The sequence below is a fragment of the Euprymna scolopes genome, chromosome 35, assembly GCF_053919585.1.
Source record: "Euprymna scolopes isolate OS-2025 chromosome 35, ASM5391958v1, whole genome shotgun sequence".
Classification (NCBI taxonomy): Eukaryota; Metazoa; Mollusca; class Cephalopoda; order Sepiida; family Sepiolidae; genus Euprymna; species Euprymna scolopes.
This window is the reverse complement of record NC_136516.1, coordinates 87,053,402-87,076,681: the sequence shown is the minus strand read 5'-3', so window position 1 is coordinate 87,076,681 and position 23,280 is coordinate 87,053,402. Positions and strand designations below refer to the sequence as shown.

Here is a 23,280-nt window from a genome sequence, read left to right as displayed (position 1 = left end):
GACTGGAAACAATGCCAAGATAAGTGGGGAGCACATACAGCACCTGGAAGTCCCAAATGTTAACCCATTTAGTACTGACCAGGTTCAACGTTACTTAACTTCAGTGATTCAATGGGAACCGGTGTGTCAATATGATTATGTCGTATATTGATTTATAAAGAATCGGAATCAGATCAATAATTTTATAAGTATTGGGGAAAAATATTGAAATCGTCTCATCACTAATAAATATATATGTACTTGTTTTACAAGTACTTTAGTAAAATGTGTTCTGAAGAACTCTCTGCACTGGTGCCCCCATGGCGTAAATACTTCTTGTCAGACTGTAGGGACACTGTAGAAGTACTCAGATGTTGGAGAGAAGATATTATGTGCTACAACTGCTGCTACAGGTAATATCTAGCGCTGCTGCATATACATGTACGGTGTTTGTAATGAAAATTCTTCCACTGTACAGGGTGTCCGTAAAGTCTGGACACATAGGTTAAATAAATACCAAGTGATTTCTTGTGTCACATCTTTATTGTGTTTTCCAACAAGGCCGAAAGATGAGCGAAACCAGCCCTCCCCCCCCCATTGTCAATACTTTACTATTTTCATAACCAATGAGAAGTTGCAAGGCTGATGTTTGATAATACTAGATGTCCAGACTTTGCGGACATATTTCAAACAACTTTTTGAGGTTATGTTACACTACCTTGGTCTCTACTTGATAATCATGTTAATAATTCCCTTCCCATTTCTCATTTCTTCATTAAAAATTTTTTTCATACTCGTGCAGTTTACAAATCAAACTGAAATAATAACGTTATTTAGAAAGCCCTTCTTAACATGCGGGAGATGGTTTATCAACTATTTTAAACTTTCAGTTAACAAGATACTGTAAGAATTGAATTTAACTTGAAAATTCTATCTAAAAATAGGATGGTTTGTAAACTGCACAAGTTCCTTTTTTTTTCCTCACATTTGAATTTTGGTACTTATTTAGAATTACACTTAATAAAAACACAAGTTGAGAAAAATCTTTATGATGTACATACTCGCCACAGAATGAAGATGTCATAATCCAAAAATCATATAAATGATCAAGTATTTTTTTTATATATAAAAATCCATTTTTAGGACTTTTTTTTTCTGATTTTAAGATTAAATTATGTCTATTCCAAAGCTTATTTTGATCTCTATAGTTCAAATTCAGTTGTTTCCCTTTATTTATAAATAATGACTGCCAAAAATTATTAATCGCTAAAAATCGTAAAATGTGGTTTTCTTTATTAAAAAAAAATAAACTACTTGATCAATTTATGTGGGAATATGACTTCCTTGTTTCATGAAGGGTACACACATTATAAAGGCTTGTCTGTAGTTTTGTTTTTTTAATTAAGTATAATTCTAAATAAGCACTGATTTAAAAAAAAAAAAAAAATTTTTGGTAATCTTCAAATTTTTTTTTTCATCTTTTCAGGATAATTGAAGAAATGAAAAATTCGCCAACTAAAAACACAACAGAAGAAACAAGGAAACTTCTGGCTGTAAAAGTTTGTATTATTTTTAGTAATTGCTAAAATAAAAATAAAAAAGGAATTAAAATAATTTAAAAAAAACAATTTTTATTTCTCGATAAAAAGTAGAATAGGATATCATATACTCTTGAATATTCATTTTTTTTTTTTTTCTTTAACCCCCCACCCCCACCCCTTCTCAACAAAACCTATTACCACTGAGACGTAAGGAAATATTGTGATTAGGGGTCAGCTTCATAGGGGAATCCTAAGTATAATGAAGGGTCTGTGCAGCTAGATGTTTGCTGAGCCGAAAAAAAGTGGTCGTAGTAGGCATGCAGGCTCGAACCTGTGACGCGAAGGCGAAAAGAAAGTGAAAGAAAACCTGACATCTTACCACTAAGCTATGATACGGCAGGAAGTGAAAAGCGTTCAAATTTAGCAATGACAATCAAAAAGTTGACTTGTAGAAATAAATAGTTAAGTGAACGAGTTCACGCAGAGGCAGAATGAACATCTAGTTAAGTTAAGAATCACACACTAATCTTCTGGCTGTAGGCCAGTTTCTGTCATATCTGTTTCCCCACGAAAAAGAAGAAACTCTGAAATGAATAACAATTGTCTGATATGAAGGGTGTCCCCCACATTGATCAAAACTGATTTTTTTTTTTTTTTTTTACATGGTAGTCGCCACTTATCAAGGCCCAGAAGCCACTCAGGGATAAGGGTTATTGCGTGTACAGTAATCAATGGGATAATATCGTAGTAATCGTTAGTATTGGAAATTTGATAGTGTCTCACTTAAGGGGGGGGGCGGTTTATCAGGAATTTGTTTATGTTGGACTTGAAAGCATCCAAATTGTAGTCAGGTGGGAAACAGGTAAACGGAAGAGAGTTCCACACGTGTGCAGTTCTAAGAAAGAAGCTTTGTTCATGGAATCTACATTTTGATTTGGACACAGATAAAGAATGTGGAAAATTATTGACAGTGGTTTCAGCTAGACGGATGTTTTTTTTTTTTTTTTTTTTTTTTTTTTTTGTGAAAGATTAGCGAGGTAGACCAGAGATTGGAGCACGGACGAACACTTGCCATGGAAATAACAATAAAATAAAGACAGGCTCGCAACGTCTGTTCTGTGGGAGAGAGGTTGCAGGGAAGACAAAAGGGCATCCCCCACTAAACCACAAAGTCTATTTTGTACTCTGTCAAGGCAGGATAGGCTCCTTTAGCAGCTCCTGCCCAGATGTGGCAGCAGTACTCCATCCTTGGACGTACTTGGCTTTTATACAGATAGAGAATTGCATTAGTAGTGAGATATCTTCTGGAGTGGTAGAAGGATCCCACCATTTTCCCAGCGTCCCTGGCAACAGATTTGATGTACGTGTTCCATTTCAGATCAGGGGTAACGGTCAAACCCAGAAGCTTGTCAAAACATGGAGCCTCCCCAAGACAAGAGCCATCCATTTCAATTGGTACCAGATGGGGATCAGAGCGTTGATGATGTAAAGATAGGAGTTTGGTTTTAGATGCATTAAAAGTAACCAGCCATCTCTTCCTCCACTGTACCACGCGCTCAAAAGGGGGAGATCAAAACAACCCTGTTTTTAAAAAAAAAACCGTTGGCCGTAGGAAGGTAGGCTCGAACTCGAAGCCTTGACACACTAGCACTCATTTTCGCTTTTATATATATAGACGGCATTGCCCGGGTGTTTGGAGGTGTGTGTGTTTTTGGGTAAATGAAAGCAAAAATCGTTGTCCGGGTGTTTGTTTTATAAAAAAAAAAAACAAAGCCTTGACACGCAGTTGGAAAATAATAAAGTGTGAAAAAAAAAATGTTTAACGGCAGGTGCGCGTTTTTGACGACTTAATGACGTCAACTTGGACTGCGGGACAGTGTTTTATTTACCGCGAGTCTGTTCGCTTCTTTCTTTATACGAAAAAGTCGAATCGACGTGCGGCGATCAAAAACTGTTGAATATTTAAGGTTTGTAAGTCGGGCAAATTAAATACACACGCAACGCCAGTTCGTAACTCGTACATATTATCTTTTAGACGTGATATAAAAAGTTTTAAGAAGCAACCCGAGCGAAAAGCAAGCAGAAAAAAATCCTTTCTTGGACATACACAAAAATGCACACACACACACACACACACACAAACATTTTCGCTTTTATATTCATAGATGTAATTTTAATACATAATACTAGCACATGAAGGTGTTTTAAATTTTTTTTGTTTGTTTTCACTGGCCAACAACAACAATCAATCTTGATTTGCTATTAGAAAAACAACCTTATAATTGACATCTTTTTTCTGACCTAACATGTCTAACATCGCTGAAGCGTTGCAGTCATTCCATAAACTAACGTCTGTCATATTTCTATCATGTCTTCTCGTATTCTTCAAATGAAACTTTCTATTTCCTCAGGCTTTCAACCACACAGCTGAATACGATGCTGCAATATCAGACTATTTCCGTAAACAGTTCAGTCAGAATGTGTCTCATTTGTCTCTGCGCTATGGCATGAATCCCCACCAGAAACCGGCCCAGCTCTACACAAACTTACCCAATTTACCTTTAAAAGGTAAGTATGCACCATACATAAATAAGTTTTTTTTTCTTTTCTTATTATCTAAATATTAATTTACTTGTTAAACATCTGGTGTCGCAAAAAAAAAAAACATCATCGCAAACATTAATTAATGAGAAACAAATTACCTTCCTTTATAGTCGCTTTTTATCAGTCAAAAAACATGAAAACCATTTCCTCTCCAAAAATTTAAAAAAAAAACAAAAAAAACATGTCTGTTTACGGTTTAAAATTGGCTATTTCTATAATTAAAAAAAAAAGTCATGTTGAGAGGAGACTAAGTCTTTTTTATTATAGATTCTTTGGGTTTAGCTAATTAATTAATCACATTTTTGTTTGGTAATAATTTTTAAATGTTTAATAATGTTGAATAAATTACTTTTTTTTTTTTTATTCGAGAAAAAGAACAACAAACACAGAAATATTTAGTTTCACGGGTTTGTATTACTGTACACATAGATTCGAAAAAGTTGTCAAAAAACAAATATATAACAAATAAATGTCATCAAAGGCAAGATAAGTTACTTTTCTACCTAACTGGATATATTTTTCGTGTTTTTATTCAATGTAACATGTTTATTCAGCTCGAAAACCATACAGTGTTTACCGATGTATTGGAACATTCAAGATGGCGTCTGATTCTCTCTTTAACACGGTAAGTTTAGAAAAAGGTGTTATAAATAATAAAAAAAACACGTATAAAATACTGTTAAAAACTCGCTCAATATATGTTACCGTGACATAGGTTGACATATATTCGTCGGATTTTTAATAGTATTTTGTATAGTTTTTTATTTATAACACCTTTTCCCAAACTTACCGTGTTAAAGAGGGTGTGAGACGCCATTTTGAATTTTCCAATACATTGGTAAACACTGTATGTTTTTCGAGCTGAATAAGCATGTTATATGGAATAAAAACACAAAAAATATATCCAGTTTGGCAGAAAAGTAACTTATCTTGCCTTTGATAACATTTATTTGTTATATATTTGTTTTTTGACAACTTTTTCGAATCTATGTGTACAGTAATACAAACCCGATTCTTTTTAAAATTCAAAAGAAATGTGCGAGTGTATTGACAACTGTTCATTTATAATTTATATTAAAAATTATTCAGAAAATAAAATGCGTTGTTGAATTTTGAGTGAAAAAAAAATGTAAATTTTTAAAATTATTTTTAGCTTTAAAAGGTAAAAAAGGAACTTACTAAAAAAATTGTTTTAAATTTATTTGTTTTATTATATTTTTATTCGTGTGTTTAAAAAAAATTTGCAACTACCGTGGAATTTCCACAGGTTCTGCTAGTTAGGATTATTCGGATTACTGTTCTCATCTTAAGTGTTATTTTCACAACACCTTATAGTCACGATATTTCAATCACTATAATTTTTATCTTCAATTGTCTTCTTTTTTTTTTTTTCCTACATAAAGCAAAAGTGATAATTAATTCATTGTAATTTTTACTTCTATATTGGGAAGAGGGTTTGTTTTTATTTACTTCAAAATATATGGAAATAACATTTGCTTCCATTTTTTTCTTCTGTTTTTAGTAATTTGGGGATTTTAAAATAATTCACCGATTTTACAGAAAAAAAAAATTTTTTTTTTTTAAGAATCTTTTTTCTTGAGAATACTGCAAAAATTACAATGAATCAATTTTATTTTACAAGTTTTTACTGTTATTATTTGTTGGGGAGGGGACCTTTTATTAGTGTCGTGTCTATAATTAGGTGTTGGGAGGGATCATCTACCTCTCTTTACAACTTATGCAGGCTATTTTTCACATCTGATAAGAATTTTTATTTACAAGGAGTTTATTTGTCTGTTTTTTCCTCACCCCCACCCCCTTCCCCATTGCTATTTTTTTTTTTGTTTACTTTTTAGTCTTTTGTTCATCTTTTTAAAGGTTTTGTTCATTTAAAAGAAAATATTTGTTTATTTATAACTTGCCTTTTATTTCAGTTATGAACGGTTCTCCTGGTTTCATCAACTTGTGTGATGCTCTCAATGGTTGGCAATTGGTGCGAGAACTCAAAAATGCCCTTGGTCTGCCAGCTGCAACTTCATTCAAGCATGTCAGTCCTGCGGGTAAGTTTATAAAAAATGTTTCCATCACCCAAAATTAGAAAAGAACAGAAACTTTTATTTTGTCATCTGCATGTTAAGAATAGTTAATTTAACAAATAGGACAGTAATAATTGTCTCCCTTTCTGTCTCTCTGTCTCTCTGTCTCTGTCTCTCTCTCTCTCTCTCTCTCTCTTTCATATATATGTATGTGTGTGTGTGTGTGTTTTGAAAATATATTAGGCAATTAAGCTACACAGAATTTGTCTGAAAATTTGTTAGGTTATATTTTCTAAACTTACTACCTAGCTCTACTTGAGCACTGTAAAGTAAATGCTAAAAATAGATATAATATATAATCTGAAGTTCAGAGAAAGCAGGCCCTCACCAATTGTCAAATAGAAAATATCACAGACCAGTACATGTAGAAATTTAGACAACCCATGTAGATTGTGTCTTAGTGAGAAAGTTGAAATTGTAAACTTTAAGGATTCCCAAAACCTATTGAACTGTAAAAGTGAAATAACAAACAACTGTATACACGGGGGGGGGGGGGCTTTACTTTAGGACAACCATGTATAATAAAAAATGTACTCCAAGCATGTACATGTTAAGATAAACTCAACTATTTATTCAACATACTCACACAAAAAAGGTTAAAACAGGACAACATAGAAGTCAGTTAAACTTTTTTTCATTGGCTAATAAAAACATTAGCCTGCAGATGCGAATAAAAATGAATTTGATTGGTTAATTAGCTAAAGTATATGTATATATAAAAAAAACATGATACAAATACCATGCATATTGTCCTAACAATTCCCTATGGGGACGAAATGTGGAAGATTCTGTGTAGCTTAATTGCTATATATTTTCATAACTTACTATTTAGCTCTACTTATGTATTGAGCACTGTTGAAATAAATACTGAAAATCCTGATTTTCACGGGTTTGGTTGCTTAAACAATGTCTTAAAGACGAGATAACTGTTCAATAGGTGCTTATGCCTGTCTGCTTATGTATCTGACTCTAATAGTTACCTTAGGTTTGGATTTCTGGTTCCCCCATACATAATTAATTAGAAATTCGGCTTGTAACTTTAACCTTTTTCTCTTAATAAACTTCCATTTCTGAAACTACGTCTCCTATTACTCTAACTGAAGTTATGATGAGCGATATAATGATGACATGTGTCCCAAGGAAAAAAAGATGACAACAACAAAGATGAAAACTTCCAACAATTAATTAACTGAGAAAAATTTAAGCTTAGACAGTTTAATCAAGACGTTAAAAAAAAACAAATGAAAATATTGAGAAAAAAATTATATTGTATGTACCTGTTATGGAATGAAGTTCTCCGAAAAAAAAATTTTTTTACTTAATTTGATCGAGTATTTTTTTTTTCTTTTTTTTTTTTACAGCATACAAACACGTTTTTTAGAACATGCCATGGGGCGATAACTCAGTCTAACGTGCCAACCCACCTCGCCATGTTAAATAATAACTTTTCTTCCTAGAAATCGAAACATGACTACCTTTTGCTCAGTATCATAACAAATTGTTTTTTGTTTCCTTTTTTTCTTTTGTTTTTTTTGTTTTTTTGTTTTTTTTTTTCCTGTAAAAAAAAAAAAATTACTTGATCAAATTAAGTGAAAATTTTTTTTTTTCGGAGAACATCATTCCATAATGGATATGTACAATATAAGTTTTTTTCAATATTTTCATTTTTTAATGTCTTGATTAAATTGTACCAGTACCGAAAAATTAATCAAATCTTTTTCTTTTCAAGTATACATATGCAATATCCCCAACTCCCTAACCTGTATGGACTAGGAGCATAACTAACCGCTTTCATTCACAGTTCAAGCTTATCTGATACGCGTCATTTCAGAGTTACTGTGTCACAAAAACCTGACTTGCAACTCTGTTTGGCTTGATCGCATTGAAAAAATGGATGAGAGTTCTTGGGTTAACAAATGTAGAACAATCGAGATGGCAGGCCTAGGAATACATGGGAGGAAATGAGGAAGATCAATTTGAAAGGAAAAAAGATAAAGTTCTCAATCTCTAAAAGCTAGCAAACATATGCCAGCATATAAAAGTGAACATTAAACCGAATATGATGATGGTGATTTTAAATTTTTTATTTCTAATGGAAATTTTCTGCTTAACTTAACCTAATGTGGAAATGTCTCTTTTTAACCATATTTATACGTGTCTGCCTCTTTCGTCTTTCTATGATGATTTTTTGAATGCAAGATAACCTGAATCATTAATTTTATTCAATTTTTTTTTTTTTTTTTGTCTTGTAGGTGCTGCTGTAGGGTCGCCACTTAGCACAGAGCAGGCCCAGCTTTGCATGGTCAATGACATGATTGATAATCTTAGCCCATTGGCAATTGCATACGCTCGTGCAAGAGGTATGTTTTGTTTTCAAGTCAAAAACAATAAAATATTTTTTGTGCTTAAACTTAAACGTAGATTCCATGAACAAAGTTTCTTTCTTAGAACTGCATGCCTGTGGAACTCTCTTCTGACTACAATTTGGTCATCTTCAAGTCCAATGTAAACAAATTCTTGATGAGCTTTAAGTAATCCAATTTACCAAATTTCCACTACTAACGATTACTACGATATTGTCTCATTGACTACTGTACACTCATTAACCCTTATCCTTGAGTGGCCTTTGGGCCTTGATAAGTAGTGACTACTATGTAGAAAAAAAAAATTAAACAATTTAATTTAATTTTTTTTTTTGTATTAGTAGGATTATTTTAACTACTGTTATCTTGTGGTCTTTGCGCAACGTTTCAGCCAATGTAATCTTTGACCTTGTCAAACTTTAAGAATTTGCACGGAAATTCAAATGAAACCCTTCATGTAATCCATAAGCATACTCTTGATCCCCCGATCACGACCAGATAGAGCTCAAGTATTTATTTACCTTCTATCCAGGAGATGAGACACAAGGTCAGGTGTTAGTTTGATGTATTTCTATGGAACAAACTGGATTGGAACCTGGCAAACCTAAATTTCAATTTGTGTTTTTAACTACTTAGCCACTGAGGATTGAACCTTCAATCTCCAGAAAACTGTCACTTAGAACTGAATTTTACTTCCTACTTTTTCCGTCTGATGTCCTGTGTAGCGAGGTGAGTGACCAACATTTGAACTAGCTACAATGTTATGGAAATAACAAACGTGTTTTGGTTATGGAAGAATCTTTTAAAATAGGACTGGAATTTAATGCAGAAATAATTAGACCAGAAATATGTAAAACAATAAACTGTTTCGAAAAATGTTTAATAAAATAGGATTGGAATGCTTGGTTTTAATAAATAAACGTACGTGACAAAAGACCAGGCAATGATCTTTGGTTACATAGATGCATGACATGACGGATACACTAGCAGTGTCAGAAATTTTGTGAAAATAGTGAATAATTCCACCCCATCTTTCTAAGCTTATAACTCCTCGAAAAATGTAATTCAAGCCCTAATTTTTTTTTTCAATTAAAGGACCAAAGACCAAGGTTTCATTAAAAAAAAAAAAAAAGACAAAAAAAAAAAACGTTTGTCTAAAATATTATATTCGGTTTATTGGAAAGAACATAAAATTTCACATTGACCCTGAAAATATCGTAAAAATAGAATCAATAGAAAAATTTTGATAGATTTTTAAAGTTTAAAAATTGAAAAATATTGAGTTCGGAAAATTCATTACTGTTTTTAAAAAAAAAATATTTCTATTACTTTTAAAACAACTGTAATAGCTTATTTTGGAAGTATAATCCATAAAGAAAATAAATAACCCACTTTTAACAGAGAAATTACGAGATTTTTATATTGTATTCGCAGTTTCGTGTTAGGGGTGTCAAAAATTCCTACAAAAATTCTGATACTGCTACGGATACACGATGTAATGGATAGGCAATGATCTTTGGTTACGTAGATACATGATGTAACGAGTTTAGAGAAACCTTAGAAAGTTAGTAGTTAGTCTGTAAAGGGCGGCCGAGAGAGACGGTTGACAGACGTGATGGAACTCAGCAGGGGTAAGATCGATAATTAAGATGTAGACAGGACTGTATCAGCGTTCAACCTTTCCAAAATAGGAACAACATGCTAGAACGAAGGTTACCAAAAACAACCCAAGGTCTGTTGTTTGTGGTAGAATTTTCATTGTAACTTTCCATCCAACAAGATCAAAGATGGGTCAAGTGTGTTCCCTAATTGGCCAAATGTTGTAACCCCATATTTGTCCCTTTTGTTGAATATGTCTTCCTTTGTCTGGCAAAGGATGGAGTATTGTTGCCACATCTGAGTAGGAGTTGCTTCTAGCAACCTATCCTGCCTTGACAGAGTTCAAAATAGACTTTGTAGCCTCGTAGGGGATGCCCTTTACTCTTCCCTGCAACTTCTTTCTCACAAAAGAGACGTTGCAAGCCTGTCTCTGCTTTATCGTTATTTTTATGGCAAGTGCTCGTCTGAGCTCTAATCTATGGTCTCCTCCCCTCGCCAAACATTCACGAAAAACACGTCTAGCTGAAAACACTATCAATAATTTCCCTCACTCTTTATCTGTGCCTAAACCTAAACGTAGGTTCCATTAAAAAAAAAAATTTCTTTCTTAAAACTGCACAACTGTGGAAGTGTCTTCCGTTTGCCTGCTTTCCAGCTTACTACAATATGGCTGTCTTCAAGTCCAACGTAAACAAGTTCTTGATGAGCCGTTCCCCTTAAGTAATCCAATTTGTATTACTACTGATTACTATAATATTGTCCCATTGACTACTGTACACTCTTTAACCCTTATCCTTGAGTGACCTCTGGGCCTTGATAAGTGGTGACTCCTATGTACAAAAAACAAGTTTATTCTGTCCCTTATTTGTCGTTATATGTGAACATGCACCAGATGACATTTTGAAAACTAGCCGATTACACGTAAATACTTATATGAAGAACAGACGGGCATTCAATAACACACTAGTTACGTACACGTGTGTATGCGTACAGAATATATACACACCCCTACGGGAATACGTGTGTAATGCTACAAGTTCTTGGAAATAGTTCTGGTATATTAGTTTAAATCGGCTGAAACATTGTGAAAATTACATTGAAAATGATAAAAATAGTCCTAATAATCTTATTATTGCAAATTATATGTTCATCATCTCAAAAATTCAGAAACCATCTTTTTTTTTTTTTCTTTTCTTTTAAGGTGCCGATCGTATGTCTTCGTTTGGAGATTTCATTGCTCTCTCAGATGTGTGTGACGTGCCCACAGCCAAGATAATTTCACGTGAGGTAACTATGTTTTCTTCTATTAATGAGAGTAATATTGTTTTAATTTTAACTAATTTTTTACTTTTTATTTATTTATAATTTTATAACCAATTTACATATTTTGAATTAAAAGCCATTTTAATTTCAGAAAAGTTTCCAATGGTTAGCTAATCTGTATAAGTCCTGGAGATGAAAAAAGGTTTTCGGTGGGTAGCTAATTTGTATATGTCTTGAACTTTAAAATTTGTCAGTGTGGACACAAAAAATTATATGTGGGAATTCTAAAAGGTCTGATATTTTTATGAGGTGATTCCGGTTTCTGATTGATTCCTGGTAGAACGTGACTCCATTTGATTGGTCAGTTTCTATCGCCAGTGTCTATAAGTAGAACCTTCCAATTTTCTTGAATTATACCCCCATTATAGAAAAAATATTGCAAGAATTTTTGAAATGGATTTATATTAGAATTCTTAAATAAAAAGGGAGGGGGGGGGCGTACTTATGTTGTTTATGACCCAATCTCTGGCAATTTTGCATCTGTATCATGTGGCAAGTTACATAAGCAAATTTTAATGAAAGCATGAAATTCATTAAATAAAGAATTTAATTTTTTTTTTAATTTTCACTATTTTTTATTATTTTTTTATTATTTTATAATTGATTACATATTTTAAAGGATTTGGTACTGATACACTTATGTTACCATACTGAAATAATAGCACTATTAATTAGAAAGCCATTTCTCATATGAAAAGAGGATGGCGTTTTGTAATTATTCTGTACTTTCACCTAACAATTTAGTAAAAAAAAGATGCAGTAAAACTTGAATTTAACTAGAATATACAATTTTTAAAAAAATAGCACAGTAACACAAGTGTATGAGCACCAAACATTTTTTATACAAAAATATTTCAGAAAATATATAAATTGATTAAATAGAATTTTTAAATAAGAAAATCAAATGTTCTGAGTAACAGCTGTTTTGTCTGCCATTTTTAAAAATAAAAACGTACAAGTGTATTTATACATAGATTAATAAACAGTTTAAATTTTGAATATTTCACTCAATAGTCTCCAAAAAATCCTCTTCATAAAAAAATTATATTCAAACCATTATGTTTCCAAATTTTTGAGATGAGGATTGATTATTCATATTATTTGTGGACCCATGACGCAGTGGATAGAGTACTTGATGAAATTCAATTGTAAAGTTTACATTTAGGAAAATCAAAAGTTCTCTGTGCAATTGTGAATAACTTAGGAATTCTACCTAGCTGATGGAATGAGAGCATACTACCGTTGTGGATTAAATAACAGGTTACATTTGAAATTATGGGCAGATTTCAAAGTTCGACAAGCTACATCTGGAGAAGGTCCGGGGGTTACATCAACATTGATCAAAATGTTGTGCAAATAACACTCAAAACAGGAAGAATGCAAATGATATGAATTTAACTCTTATTTCTGAAAAGATATTTTATTAGGTTCTGTTAAAAAAAAAAAAAAATGTTTTTATATTTGGCTGGAGTCCAATTATGCTGTTTTTGCCTGATTTTCCTTTTTTTTTTTTTTTTTTCTTTTTTCTTTTTCCTTTTTTTTCTTTTTCTTTTTCTTTTATTTTTTCTTTTTCTTTCTTTTATTTTTTCTTTTTTTTCTTTTTTCCTTTTTTTTCTTTTTTTTTTTCCTTTTTATTTGTTTTTTTTAATTTTATTTTTTCCTTTTTTTTCTTTTTCCTTTTTTTTTCTTTTTTTTTCTTTTATTTTTTCTTTTTTTTCCTTTTTTTTTTTTTTTTTGCATATTTTAGAAAACAAATTTGCAGCAACCTCAAATCATCTTTGATTCGTTTTCAGGTTTCTGATGGTGTCATCGCCCCCGGTTATCAAACAGAGGCTCTAGAAATCCTTAAGAAGAAAAAGAATGGCAACTACTGTGTCTTAAATGTAAGTGTTTGGCTCTTTAAATATTCATTTATTCCTATTGTCTTTATACTTTAGCAGGGATGTTTTTGAAATGTGACTTTTTAAAAAAAATTTTTTTTTGTGATTGTCAAGATTAGTTGACAGATCAATGTTTTAAGTATGTGGTTTCAAGCAAAAACAACAGTACTTAATTTCCATGTTGTTATGTTATGTTATCCGTTTCATAGGAGGCACATATTTATGTGACGGCCTGTACATATATTATTAAATGCTCCTTGTAGTTGACAACACACACATTTTAAATGTTCATTTAGAGAGGAGACAGAGTGACAGTAGGTACATGTTGAAGACATTTATACGGAGAGAGTTGATATTCACAAGACATATACTTTGATGAGAGGATGAAGTGGTATACATTGATACATACTGGAATGATTAAACACATTACCTTTTCTCGTTGGAATGATGAACACAGAAAGACGGCACTTATAAAAAACATGATGATAGCTTATTCTTCGATCAGTCGGAAATGATTCTGTACTTCAGGAATTCAAAGTTATTACATGGTTCCTTCTCAGCCTCCCACTTCCAAGAGGGTGCCCTGACTCTAACTGAGAATCGGTCTGATTCTCTGATCTGAATCTGATTCTCCTTTTTTCTAACTTTTCGAACCCTTTCCTATATTGAGAAAATCTGGTGCTACCAGATCAGGCTGTCCTTTGGCTTCCTGAGACGAAATGCACCTACATTGATGTTCCTTTTTGTTTTTCTATTCTCTTTTATAAAACTTAATTATGTTCTACAAAACCAAAAAAAACAACCCCCTTCTTTTCCCTCCCCGCCTTTTTTTTCTTCTTCCCCTACTTCCCAATCGGCCCTGTCAGTGGGGCATTAGAATACACAGACTGCCCCCCTGCAGAGAGTAAAAGTCTCTCAATGGGGTCACCTGTTGACCGTGGGTGGCAACCTGTAATGCCTAAGGACGGGATCCTGGTGGTTGAGCAAATCATGTTCAAGGTTCTAGTAGGACATGAGGTGCAACACCCCACTTTGTCCCTTACTTGGGTTAAGACAGGTGGTTGGATAGGCTCGATCCAATCAATCGGTTGGTCATGACTAGCACTAAATCAAGACAAACACAACAAGAAAATACGCTCACGCTCCCCACATTAGGCAAAAAACTGATTTAGTAAACGGTGGCTGAAGGGTCAATCAACTTGTTGAAGAATGGATAAAACACGGCTGGAAAACCAACATCTTTTCTAGAAATGAGGCCATTAGAAAGGACGAAGGAAACATGGGTGCTTGAGTCCATCAGCAGGAAGAGTATATATCTCCTGTATCCTTGTTGTGTTGGGGTGAATGAGCCCCCCCCCCCCCAACACTTCCCAAATAGGGCTCCAAGGCGGGTGGGGAGCAAGAGAAATGAAAAGTTCAAAATATTTAAATGGCAAATAAAGTTTTAAAAGAGAAACCATTGTAAAATTTCAAACAAATCTAGTTCAGATTCAGAAACAGAATCACAACACCCAAATCTTGTTCAAAATCTACCTTTTTTCATAATTATTGAAGCAATCGAAGGAGAACCAATAACAGAAGTGTCCCCCTTCAAAATAGAGAAAATTTTCTCAAGTATCAAACCAAAAATGGTCAAAAACTGAATAACGGCACACTACTAGTGGAAGTAGAAAGCCAAAAGCATATCACAGAAATCTTAAAATGGAGACTTTTTAATAACCAAAAAGTAAAAATCTATCCCAACAAAACGTAAAGGAGTAATCAGGAGTTCAGACCTATCACTGTGCTCCATTTAACTAATTCTCTTTTCATGTAACAATGTCAAAAATAGTAATATATCCAAAAATGATGAAAATTCAAAGAGTAGAACAACTGCTATTGTGTTTTTAGTAAAAAAAAAAAAAAAAGTTTCACTCCCGTCTAAAACAAAGTTAGCCATTGCAGTGCCGATAAAGGAGATAAGTATGTCACCTGTATTTGCAATCTTCAAGGTGTTTACATCTAGGAAAATGTAGTTTCCTCCCATTTTCCATAAATATTACTTTTAACTGAATAATTTTCTACTCAATGAATTTTCATAATTTTTGGATATATTACTATTTTAACATGACAATTACCTAAGCACTGTTGTTCTTGCTTAAAACGACATATTTAAAAAAATCGATCCATCAACTCTATCTTAACAAGCACCTTTTTTTGACTACTAATTTATACAAAGTTCATATTTTTATATTTTATTGTTCCTATTTACAATGTCTCCCCACGGGACAGAGTTAGACAGCAGGGTCGTTTTTTTAATGTGAAGAAAAGGAACAAAAATAAAAATTGTCTCAGTCGTGAAGGATTTCTCCTCCACTGACAAAGAACAAGAAATTGAAGTGTAGCGTAGTTAAGTGCATAATTTTATTGCTAATTTATACGAAGGACATATATAAATGTTAGTATAAAAGGAATGTGATTTGACTTTATAATTTTTGTATTTCCTATAATTACAAATGGAGAAGCAGACAATATTGTGACTATAAAGGCTGAATATTGCAATTTAGAAATACAGCCATTGTTTAAAAGTTTCTCTCTCTCTTCGCCTTATGCCGGTTGTAAAATAAAGTGCGATTGTTTTCTTTTTTTCAGCTGTACTTTTGATGACACCAAACGCGTATCCAAAGTATTGTGGTGTTTATCAAACAAATGACAAATTCTTTTATCTGAAAGAATTTGTCATTTGTTTGATAAACACAGCAATACTTTGAATACGTGGTTGGTGTCATGAAAAGTACAGTTGAAAAGGAAATAGAAAAATATACACTAGCATTCACCATAAACATGACATGACAGGAGATATGCTTGTTATGTGTCAGACATAATTTGATGTCATGTAACACAATGAGGTCACATGCAAATTATTACTTTTTGGATTTTATTTATTTTTTTTTTTTTTAACTTTGCTTTCTAAATGATTTTTGTTTCCTTTCAAAGATTGACCCTGAATATGATGCGCCAGAAATGGAAACTAGAACTTTATTCGGTCTACAACTTCAACAAAAGCGTAACAACGCTCCTATCACTAAGAGCCTTTTTGATAACATCACGTCTAAAAGAAACGAAGTAAGTATTTGGGGGGCTTATCCAGAACCCACTCCCATATTAAAGGTCCTGGATATGACCTTAAACTATATCCGATGGTGAGGCCCCAGCTTGCGGGCTTTGGGGAGTGTGGAGCCACCCCTTAATTGCCATTGCTCCCAGGTCCACTTTGACCCGGAGTGATAGTAGCTGTTAGGGTCCCAACTATGGGTTAAATAGAAACCGACTTAAAAAAAACAAATATACTCTATTAAAAAATTGTTCTTCAAAATCACTGTATTCGGCATTAAATAACCTGAAAAGGGTTGATATGCCGTAAAACAAAAACAACCAACCAACCTATATTAAAAAATATAAACAAAAAATCTGTGTGACGTATGTGCCCATGATGAAATGAAAATGTCATGTTCCAAAAATCACATAAATTGATCGAGTAATTTTATTTTTATGTAGCGAGTTTGTCTTTGCTTTATCATTATTTTCATGGCAAGTGCTCGACTGAGCTTCAATCTATGGTCCCCCCCTCACCAGACTTTCACAAGAAACACTCATCTAGCTGAAAACACTATCAATAATTCACCCCACTCTTTATCTGTGCCTAAACCTAAATGTAAATTCCATGAACAAAACTTCTTTCTTAGAACTGCACGCCTGTGGAACTGTCTTCCGTTTTCCAGCTGACTACAATATGGTTGTCTTCAAGTCTAATGTAAACAAGTTCTTGATAAGCTGTTCCCCTTAAGTTAACAAATTTACTGAATTTCCATTACTGACAATTACTATATTGTCCAATTGACTACTGTACACTCTTTAACCCTTATCCTCGAGTGGCCCCTGGGCCTTTATAAGTGGTTATGCCTGTGTAAAAAAAAAAAAAAAATCAAATTTTATGAGCATCGGAGAAGTAACTGTCTTTCATCATTTTGTAAAATATCTTAAGAAACAAAGCGAGATGTTGCAGTGCTTATAAATTTCCATTAATCGCTTAAAAATGAATTTGTTTACAAAAATAAAACTACTTGATCAATTTACGTAATTTTTGGAATATGATATCTTCGTTTTGTCACAAATACATACATCATACGTAGTTTTTTTTTCTGTTTTTTTTTTTTTTTTTGTTTTTTTTTCTAATATAAGAGAATGAACCAGTATTTTTCGTTTCTCAGTTGATTAGGGTATATACTCACCATTTCATCATCCAGTTGTAGTAATATAATGGATCTTCCTGGCTCTCTCACATCATCTCACTTACCCTATCCTCCATTACACCAGGTAGGTCTTCACAGGCGCATTGTGAGTCTTTTGTTGCTTGATGTAAGTACTGTGTGGTCTCCCTATTCTACATCTCTATTTTATATTTTAGTATCCACAAACAAAAAAAAAACATTGCTGAGAAATTCATTCTTCGCCTTCAGCCCTAATTACCAAATCTGTCTCTCTTTTAAAATCCCAGGAAGGTGTCTGTAGTGTTGTTTTCTCATGTGGTGCTAATGCTAAGAGATGTTAAGAACACCTCTTAGCATTCGAGTATACACGCCATCACTTTTCTTCTCCAATCTGTAAGTTTGTATTCTTCAGTTCTTAAACTGAGATAATCAACAAAATGCGGAATATTCTGGATTTCTTTGAAGAAGACATTATAGTAACACAAATAATTCCCTTATTCTTCATCTGGTACATAATTTTTGGTACTTGTACAGTTTAATCAAGACATTCAAAAATGAAAATATCGAAAAAAACGGTTATATTGTACGTATCCGTTTTGGACTGAGGATCTCCAGAAAAAAATTTCTTTTATTTGATCAAGTAGTTTTTATTTTACAGCAGAAAAACACGTTTTTATGACAGTGCATTGAAAATTATGAAATTTGTTGAACACGCCATGGGGAGATAACTCCAGTGAAAGAGCCGACACTCCCTCCCCATCTTTATTACTAGCCTTTATTCCTAAAAATCAAACCTTTTGTTCGGTATCATAACAAATTGTTTTTTTTTCGCTGTAAAATAAAAACTACTTGATGAAATTAAGTGAAGATTTTTTTTTTTTTTTCAGGGAACTTCGTTCCATAACGATTACGTACAATATAACTTCTTTTTCGATATTTTCATTTTTAAATATCTTAATTAAACTGTACAAGCACCTAATTTTTAAATAACAATAGCTAAAACTTTAGCACTTACTTTTTTTGAACACCTTCGTGAGAAAAAAAAGAACTCTTAGCCAAATCAAATCACTGCATATACTTAAAGCAATTGTGTGTGTGTGTGTATATATATATATGTACACACACGCACACTCGAAGTGCAATTAAAACAGAACTCGGATTCTTTTTTCTTTTGAAAGATAGTTTTTTTTTCAAAGTTAGTTCTTTATTTTAAAAAAAGTACTGTCTTTCTTTTAGAAAGAGTTTGGAGTTTTCTTGAAAGAATTTTTTAGATTGACTTAAAAAAAACATTTGCTTAAAGCACAAAAGGCAGTATTTAATTTCACCAATAAAAAACGCCTTTTAATCTATTATATAAAGAGGAACTGTCTGTGTGTTTATGTGTCTACTATAAACTTTTTCATGTGCATCATACATGCACCAACTTGGCATCATTAGAAAGAGCGATCTCTCGGACAAATCATCTCCAAAAATCATAAAAGGTGGTCAATTATTTTGTGTAGAAATGCCTTTTCTTTGAAGGATAAGTTCAGATAAAAACCTACTTTTCAAGATTTGTAAATTGCGCATGTGATAATCATCGATACCTTCTTTTGTTTAGAAATAACTAAATTTGCAATATCATAGCATCTGTGTAATTGTGGCCACATTGGTAAAAGCGTTCAGTTACTAACTTCAGTTATGCGAGTTCGCTCCTGGCACATGTGTTCTTTTTTTTTTTTTTTTTTTTTTAATACAAAATTTTGGCTTCGATTTTGCTTTCGGCTGATAGCCTTGATTTTTTATTTATTTATTTATTTATTTTTTATATGACCGAGCAACGACGGGTGCCCTACCACCAGTGTCACATGTTGACTTGCTTATCCAAATTTCCAGAAACCGATTTTCAAATTTTGTTGGAAATTTTATTCTATATTTTTTTTTTTAAATGATCGTGTTTGTAATTTATATATTTAATTTTTTTCAGATAATCGTGTTTTTAATTCGCTTATTTTTTTCCTTTTACTAGTTTCCTGAATCTGCGATTCGAGATTTGATTGTTGCCAGCATCGCCCTGAAATACACGCAGTCAAATTCCGTCTGTTATGCACGTGATGGTCAGGTAAGTAAGTTTGTAATATTTATTAAATTATCTCCCTTTGTATTAAGTTCTATTCTTTTATGATAAGTTTGTAGAGTGATCTCCCTTGCTTGTTGTTAGAAAACAAAGATGGCAGCTTGGACGAATGAACATGTGCTTTTTGGCTTGATTAATGTAATTTAATGAAATAAGTAAAATAACATTGATAGCAAAAATTAATAAATGTTAACTGGTACTGAATGTATTTAAGTTGTAAGTGTATCACTTTTCCAGCGGTCCTGGATATGACCTTAAACTATATCCGATGGTGAGGGCCCCAGCTTGCGGGCTTTAGGGAGCGTGGAGCCACCCTTTAATTGCCATTGCTCTCAGGTCCACTCTGACCCGGAGTGGTAGTAGCTGTTAGGGTCCCAACTATGAGTTAAATAGAAACCGACTTATAAAAAAATATATTCTATTAGAAAATTTTTCTTTAAAATCACTGAATTCGGCATTAAATCACTGAATTCGGCATTAAATAACCTGAAAAGGGCTGATATGCCGTAAAACAAAAACAACCAACCAATCTATTCTACAAGCTGGTGTTACCAGATCAGGCTGTCTGAAGATATTGGCTACCTGAGACGAAATGCACCTAACATTGATGCTTTTTTTAATTTTTTTTTACTTCCTTTTGCAAAACTTAATTATTTTCTGCAAAATCAAAAACCAAAAACAAAAACAACCCACTTTTTCTCCCTTTTCCTTCATCCCGTTTCACCTTTCTCTTTCTATATGCACCACTTCCTGACTGGTTTCCTAGCTTAAAATGTACCAAACATTAATACTGTAACTTTTTTCCCTCCCCCATTGTCAAACTCATTCATGTTCTGCAGTGCAGGGGACAAAAACGATAAAAACCACTATAAAAATACCAAACCAAACACTACAAAACAAAAACAACCGACCAACTTTTCCAGCTATGACACAGTAGATTAGACAATACTCAGTATTTAGTAAAGATCTCTTTTTTGTAATGTTAAAGCTTAGTTTAGTTTTAGTTTAAGGTCATATCCAGGACCGCTGGAAAAGTGATACGCCTACAACTTAAATACATTCAGTACCAGTTAACATTTATTAACTTTTGCAATCAATGTTATTTTACTCATTTCATTAAATTGCGTTAATCTTATAAAACTTTATTACATTAAATAAAGTAGTTGAAAAAAAACGTATGGGGTGCCTTCAATATGTTTTCTTTCATTTTTCATATGGGCACTTTAATTGATAGTACACACATGAAACTAGTCCCCTTAGAAGTAATCTCCTCCGGCTGCAATGCATTTGTTGTACCGTTCCAGCAACTTCTGGATTCCTCATGGAAGTCCTCTTGTGTGAGTGTGCCAATGACCCTCGTCACAGCCTCTTTCATTTCAATTGTCTCATATTGACCGCCTCAATGGTTTTCTTTGAGCTTAGGGAATAACCGAAAATCAGAAGGAGCAAAGGGAAGGTGAAGAATTCTCTTGATGCCTTTCACAATTCAGCTTTTTTATTATTATCTGTTAACTAGCAAGATCTGTGGAAATTCCACAGGGGACTCATTCATAGGTAATGTATTGATGTTGGCATTCTGTAGATGTTCGACGTAAATGTAGACACTCTGATATTATTGTAGCTCTTTTGTTAAAACTGCCAAAGTATTTTCGGAAGCTTGCAGGGATGCCCACTGTAGCCCGGTCATAAAGTATGCTTAAATATATTTTAATTCATATATATTATTATAGAGTTAATGTTCTATTGATTTTTATATATTATAGAGTTGCAATTAAAAAAAGAAAAAAATATCCATATGACTTGGGTGCATCGCTTGAACCAAAACTCATGGAAAAAAAATAGTACTGTGTGTGTGTATGTATGTGTGTGTATATATATATATATATATATATATATATATATATATGTATATATATATATATATAACTTGAGTTCCTTCATCTATAACCGAAACCAAAACTTATGAAGAATTCTTGGTAAAATTATTTATTATAAGAAATGGAAGTTCATAACAGTTAAACGATAGTTACTTGAATGTAAGTGTGACACACAAAATAAATAACTTCATAACACATGCTATCATATTAATATATAGATGATTGATTTTTTTTTTTTTTGTCTTTAGGTTATTGGTATTGGTGCTGGGCAACAGTCTCGTATACATTGTACGAGATTAGCAGGTGACAAGGCCAACAATTGGTGAGTATGTGCATGTTGTTTATGATATAAAACTGGGGGGGGTACCTGAGTGTTTGGAGCAAAAAAAACAAAGAGGTAGTAGACAGGCAGGTAGGCTCGAACCTGCGACGCAAAGACGGAAAAGAAAGTGAAACAAAACCTGACATCTTATCGCTACACTATGACGCAACAGGAAGTGTAAAGCGTTCAAATTTAGAGATGTTAACCATAATGCCATATAGTGGATAAGAATCACGCACTTAACTCTGGCTGTAGGGCAGTTAAGCTTTTGGGGAACTCTGGCAGTGTCTTAATTTATAGCAATTGTCTGATATGAAGGGTTTCCTCCCATATTGATCAAAGCTGATCGCCTTTCTGGACGTCCCAGCGGGAGGGCCAGGTGGTGTGCCTTCTCTCCGATCAGTTTTGCTTTTGTATGAAAAAGACAGACAAATACTGGGAACCATGGATTTTTTTAAAACTCGATCAAAATAAAGATAGACAACGTCCGTTTTTCGAATCTGAGATATTACAATCTAGGGAGTATAAGGAAAGTTCTCCAAAATAGTAACCTTGTCGAGAAGCCATCGTTTCTTGGACATACACAAAAGCGCACATCCATTTTGCCTTTTATATATTAGATGTCAATTAAAGTAAAAATAGACAACAAACTATATTTTGCTTCGGTGTTACCCGTTGTGTTCTGGCAAATGTTTATTAACAACGGACATGTTTCATGTTAACTAACAGTTATTGGTGTTGTTATATATCATGGATTGCCGGATAAACGTTAACATTAATATTAAATGAACCCTATACAGGGTATAATGATAAAATTGTTGAGTCACATGGATTTTTTAGAGGGAAAAACTAATAAAACAAATAGAAATCTTGACATCAGAAGGAATTGGTTAGTTTTTGTGCACAGTTAGTCAGGGGCTGTCAAATCTGGTGAATGTGAAGGCCAGTTAAAATCAGAAAATCTGCTGAATAAACGCTCGCCAAACAATCCCCTTACTAGTGTGAAATAAGACAGTTCAAATCTGTTGTCATGAAAAGAGTGGTGATATGCGCAGTGTAGGTTTTTTTGGGCAGGCTTTGTCAAATGTTGTTCAGGCTTTTCAATTATGAAATTCATCGATTCCCAGCGTTAGACACAATGTTTTGTTGTTTTTTTTTTGTTTTTTTTTTAAAGATGCAAAGACGTATATTTTCTGTGTTTCTGATGGTCTAAAATAAAATTTCTATATTAAAATATGCAACTAAACAAGAGTTTATATTTTTACAAAAAAAATATTCACTTGCAAGGTTATTCAGGCTAGAAATGATAAAATTGTCACCCTAAAAAAAA

At 33.0% G+C, this 23,280-nt stretch overlaps 1 protein-coding gene across 1 annotated transcript in view; it reads left to right on the top strand.

Annotated features, from left to right (window-relative positions):
- Positions 1 to 23,280, top strand: part of LOC145259975 (bifunctional purine biosynthesis protein ATIC-like) — a 75,100-nt gene that overhangs the window by 38,605 nt on the left and 13,215 nt on the right. The window contains exons 7-15 of the mRNA XM_080117968.1: positions 1,466 to 1,538; positions 3,932 to 4,088; positions 6,059 to 6,184; positions 8,473 to 8,580; positions 11,384 to 11,469; positions 13,299 to 13,388; positions 16,362 to 16,490; positions 19,644 to 19,736; positions 21,877 to 21,950. Coding sequence (XP_079974094.1) covers positions 1,466 to 1,538; positions 3,932 to 4,088; positions 6,059 to 6,184; positions 8,473 to 8,580; positions 11,384 to 11,469; positions 13,299 to 13,388; positions 16,362 to 16,490; positions 19,644 to 19,736; positions 21,877 to 21,950 — 936 coding nt within the window. The remainder of the gene's footprint in view (positions 1 to 1,465; positions 1,539 to 3,931; positions 4,089 to 6,058; positions 6,185 to 8,472; positions 8,581 to 11,383; positions 11,470 to 13,298; positions 13,389 to 16,361; positions 16,491 to 19,643; positions 19,737 to 21,876; positions 21,951 to 23,280) is intronic.